This window comes from Rana temporaria, chromosome 2, assembly GCF_905171775.1.
Source record: "Rana temporaria chromosome 2, aRanTem1.1, whole genome shotgun sequence".
Lineage (NCBI taxonomy): Eukaryota > Metazoa > Chordata > Amphibia > Anura > Ranidae > Rana > Rana temporaria.
The window spans coordinates 415,609,933-415,615,292 of NC_053490.1; the positions used below are offsets into that span (position 1 = coordinate 415,609,933).

At 44.1% G+C, this 5,360-nt stretch overlaps 1 protein-coding gene across 1 annotated transcript in view; it reads left to right on the forward strand.

Annotated features, from left to right (window-relative positions):
• Positions 1–3,052: 3,052 nt before the first annotated feature.
• NR0B1 (nuclear receptor subfamily 0 group B member 1) overlaps positions 3,053–5,360 on the forward strand; it is a 6,018-nt gene continuing 3,710 nt past the window's right edge. The window contains exon 1 of the mRNA XM_040338200.1: positions 3,053–3,818. Coding sequence (XP_040194134.1) covers positions 3,200–3,818 — 619 coding nt within the window. The 5' untranslated portion in view covers positions 3,053–3,199. The remainder of the gene's footprint in view (positions 3,819–5,360) is intronic.

Consider the following 5,360-nt stretch of genomic DNA (forward strand, 5'->3'; position numbering starts at 1 on the left):
GCAACAGTTGAAGTGCTAGCAGTTTAGCTAAGCTAGCATTCAACCGCTGGGCATGTGGATGGCTGGGAGAGAAACTTCTTTCGGCACTGAAGCAGCTGGGGCAGGGAAATTTGCCTGGTACAATCTGACGTCGGCGTACCGATAGTAGATTGCCCGCAAGTACTTGGCTGTGACACACCTAATTCTGCACCTTCAGTCCTATCAGTGCAGGCTTCAGAGAGGACTGAAGGTATAGTGGGGTTGGAGATCCCAGCTGATGAGGAGCAAGGAGAGGTCCGCTTTGTTCTTTGGTGTGGGTCTTTGAGGTACGCTTGAAAATGAACTGAATGGCAGGTCGACATATGTCTGGTCAAGCATGTGGTGCCCAAGCGGGTGATGTTTTGGCCACGTGAGATACGCTTGCGACAAATGTTGCAAATAGCAGCGGTGCGATCTGATGCACTTGTCTCAAAAAAGACCCACACCAGAGAACTTTTGGAATAACGCAGAGAGACAGCAGACTGCACATGCGGAGCTCTGCGGTGTGATGCAGTCGGTGTGCTGCCCTTAAGCTGGCTCCTGGAGGGCATCCTGCCTTGTTGGAGATGTGCCTTCTCCTCCTCTCTCATATCAGGCACCCACGTGGAGTCAGTGACCTCATCATCCCCTCCCTCCTTATCACTGTAGCAAACCTGGCAGTATGCTGCAGCTGGGGGAACATGACTGCCAGATTGCTGACCTTCTTGGACACCCCCTCTCTCTGGGCTCACAATACTGCCTTCCTTTAGCTGGGTGCCATCATTGGAGCCTTCAAAACACTGCGCATCCTCCTGCAGCATGTACCCAACACTGTGGTCAAAGAGTCTGGGGGAATCCTCAGGAGGACATGGTGGGGCTAGGGAAGGAGTGACTGATGCCATTGAGCAGAGGGAAGAGGGCGTGTTGGCAGCTGCTTTGCAGTACAAAGTACCCTGAGCCTGGGTGAGAGAGGATGAGGAGGATGAGGACGGCTTGGTCATCCACTCTATCAAGTGTTCAGCATGTTGCGGCTCAACACAGCCAGCTGCCAAAAAAAAGGACGAGCATGTCCCACAGCCACATGCTGATGAGGATGCACCGTGTCCACGACCAGCACTGTTGCCTCTAGATGCAGAGCCTGCTTGCCCTCTTTTATCGGCTCGTGACTCTCTGCCTCTCCTTGTTGTCCTTTCAGACATAATAATGGTCTGCAGGGAGATGTAGCTACACAAATACTCACAATACTTGCAGATCCCTGCCTGTGGTATTAATATGAGAACACCAGCAATTGTATTCACGTAGCTTTAGGTGCACACTGTGCAGAGGACACAGTACACCAAGTTAAAATACTTTCTGATCAGCCACTGCCTATGGTATTAATATGAGAACACCAGCAATTGTATTCACGTAGCTTTAGGTGCACACTGTGCAGAGGACACAATACACCAAGTGAAAATACTTGCTGATCACTGCCTGTGGTATTAATATGAGAACACCAGCAATTGTATTCACGTAGCTTTAGGTGTACACTGTGCAGAGGACACAGTACACCAAGTGAAAATACTTGCAGATCCCTGCCTGTGGTATTAATATGAGAACACCAGCAATTGTATTCATGTAGCTTTACGTGCACACTGTGCAGATGAGATACTACACCAAGTGAAAATACTTGCAAATCACTGACTGTGGTATTAATATGAACACCATGTATTCACGTATTCACGTAGGTTTAGGTGCACACTGTGCAAAAGACACAGTACACTAAGTGAAAATATTGCAGCTAGAACATTCGCCTGCCTGTCAGTATATTAGGAAGAGCATACAGGAACGGATCTAGCTAAACTTAATACAGTGTATAAATATATATACAACACCTGGGATGCATATATATCCTCTACACACTGTAACTGTAACTGACTTGCCTGCCTGCTCTATCTATCTCAATTGAAATTACACTGACTCTCTCTATCTTTAACCACCGCCGCAACACACTACACAAAGCCGCCACGCAGGCGGCCTTATATAGTGTGGGGCATGTACTAAATCCCCTGAGGCATAATTGGCCAAAGCCACCCTGTCTTTGGCCAATTATGGCTCTCCATTTTTTGCGCGCTGTGATTGACCAAAGCATGCGGGTCATAGTGCATGCTTGGCCAATCATCAGCCAGCAATGCACTGCGATGCCGCAGTGAATTATTGGCCGTGACGCGGCACTCGAATTTGGCGTGAACGGGCCATAACATTCTCAATTCGACAAATGAGCGAACATACGATGAATAAGACGAAGCTCATTCCTAGATGCAAACAATAAACGCATCTTGGGGTGAGGGGAATTTTTTCTACCTGTAATATGTTCGACCCTAGCAGCTGCTTGTAGCCATATGGGTTTCAAAATTATGCAGTTCCAGTCCCCCTGGTCCCAGGTATTAAATAGAATGGATCAAATTAAACTCTCAGAGCGTATTTACCATACACTCTTCGATACCATGCACATTTTCAAAAAAATATGGTCCCCATGGGACAAACCACTTCCTTAATTACCACATGATATAACCTAATAATGATAACCTAATAAAATGAATCTGTGTTTCTTTTTTTTTTAAACTATATAACCTGACAGGAAATATACATACCTAAATCGCATATTGTAACATTCACCTCATATTAAGTACACGTTTGAAAAATCAGTTGTACCTATGTTTTGGTTACACATTTGTATCTTTTGACCTTTTATAATAATAAAAATTGTTTGTAAATAAATATCGCATGCTATATTTTGTATAAAACAGATATCGATAAATGTTACTGGATTGAGCCCTGTCATTCAGTTTAGTATTGTGTCTACTTTAAGTCACTGAGCGTGAATGAGCGTGCTCTGTAATCTGCACAGGTTTTCTTTAGCAGATTGAAATAGGACAGACAGCTTTACAGATCAGCTCTAAGGCTCCCTCTAGCTCCTAACAATATCACTGACAAGGGGAGGAGGTGTGTGCTTCTTGCATCTCTCTCTTTTTCAGCCAGTAATGAGCGTCTGCCCCTTTTGAACTGAATATATTGTCTGACTTGGAAACAAAGGTGTAAATGTAACCTGAGGGGCAGGCAGAGGAGGATCAGCCTAGTATCTGTCTGGGAAAAACAAGCTGCAGTTAGAGCAACCAAGGCAGCTCAGGAGCTGTCAGATCCTCTCCCTCTCCTCTTCTCCATGGCTTGCCTAGACAAATGTCATTGTGCTGTAGATAACAGAAGACATGGTAGCATTTTGTACAATATCCTGAAAAATGAAGAGCACACGGATTCACACAACAGCAGCAAAATTAGAAAGGAAGATCACAGTAGGCTATATGGACAAGGATGCTCCTGTGGATCACAGAAGAAAGTCACTCTTAAGAGCCCACAGGTAACATGTAAGGCAGCATCAGCAGTGCTGGTAAAGACCCTGAGGTTTGTGAAAAGTGTGCCATGTTTCCAGGAGCTGCCACTGGAGGACCAGTTACTGTTGGTCAGGAGCTGCTGGGCACCGCTGCTAGTGCTGGGACTTGCACAGGACAAGGTGGATTTTGAGACAGTGGAAACATCAGAGCCCAGCATGTTGCAAAGGATTTTAACCAATAGTCAAGGAGGAGAGAGAGAACTTCATCATGAGCATCCAGAGCAAGACTTTTTATTTGGGAACAGCCAACATCAGCAGCAAAACAAACTCTCCCAACTGCCTTCTGCTACAGAGATCAGGTGGATCAAAGAATTTTTAGAGAAGTGCTGGAGTCTGGCCATAAGCACCAAAGAATATGTCTATCTGAAAGGGATTGTCCTGTTTAATCCAGGTATATTATTTCATATTCAATTTTTTTATAAATAAAACATGTAATGGATCAACAAAAACATGTAAAATAAAATATTGTATTTGAATTGTTTATAAATACAACATATAATATATAATTTATTTTTATTTTTCCATTAGTTTTTTTTTCATTTCACGATTAGGGGATACAAACTTGTAGAATGAGTACATAAATAAATACAACATTTATACAAAAAAAAATGAAAAATACAATAGTAGAAAGTACAAAGAGGGTTAGGTCCAGGAGTATGGGGCTGTCACGTGCATATTTGGCCTGGTGGCGAACGAAGGAGGAGGGGGGCAAACTACCAAGAGCCCGTGCTGTCGCACCGTCTCAAGGAAGTGGGGAAGGGGACCTGTCAAAAAAATGTGTCACCGGAGTCAGGGAGGAGACGATTAAGCGAAAGTTCCACTTTTGGGTTAATCTCCGCATTAAGGGCAAAAACTGATGTGAATATACAATTTACTGTATATATGTAAAGCACTGTGTAAACTGTTGGTGCTATAAAAAATACTTGTAATACATTTAAAACAGCAGTGTACTGCTGTATATGTTTTGTCTTCTGTGTAGTGATAAAAAAAAAAAAAAAACTGCATAATGCAAAAGGAAAAGCAATGTACGTCATTATCATTTCTATTTTATTCAAAGGAATAGAATCAAGTGACTGCATTTGTGAGAAGTATTAGCTAACATATACGTGCAAAACTTTTTTAAATAGGTCTGGGCCATAGCATACTCAATTATATACCGTTTTTTTTATATGTTGCTTATTCGCTCTAATTGCTCTCACATATTCCAGAGCATTACAGAAAATATTGAATCAATCACACCAGATCATGTCCATTGGGCTTGCAGTCTACTGTCTACTGTATGGTTTACAATGTAAATACCCTTCCAGAAACCTCACTCTAGAATCTCTATCTCTTTCTGTACTCAATGGGCCAGATCCACGTACCTCGGCGCTTCTCTCCGCCGGGCGCAGCGTATCTAAGATACACTATGCCGCCGTAACTTTTTTTTTTTCAAATCCACAAAGAATGCGCGCCGTAAGTTACGGCGGCGTAGTCTATCTTTGGCGGCGTAATGGCGCGGCATTCAAATCTCTCAGGCCCCATACACACGATAGAATTTATCCGCAGATACGGTTCAGCGGACCGTATCCGCGGATAAATCCTCTCTAAGATTTCAGAGGATTTCAATGCGATGGCGTGTACACACCATCGCATTGAAATCCGCGCTGAAATCCTCTGCCGATGACGTGTCGCGCCGTCGCCGCTATTATGACGCGGCGACGGGCGCGACGCTGTCATATAAGGAATTCCACGCATGCGTCTATTCATTACGGCGCGTGCGGGGAATCCCTTTGGACGGATGGATCCGGTAAGTCTGTACAGACGAGCGGATCCATCCGTTGGAATGGATTCCAGCAGATAGATATTCTGTGCATGTCGACAAATATTTATCTGCTGGAAATCCATTCCAGGGGAGATTTATCTGCGGATAGATATCCGACGGAGTGTACAC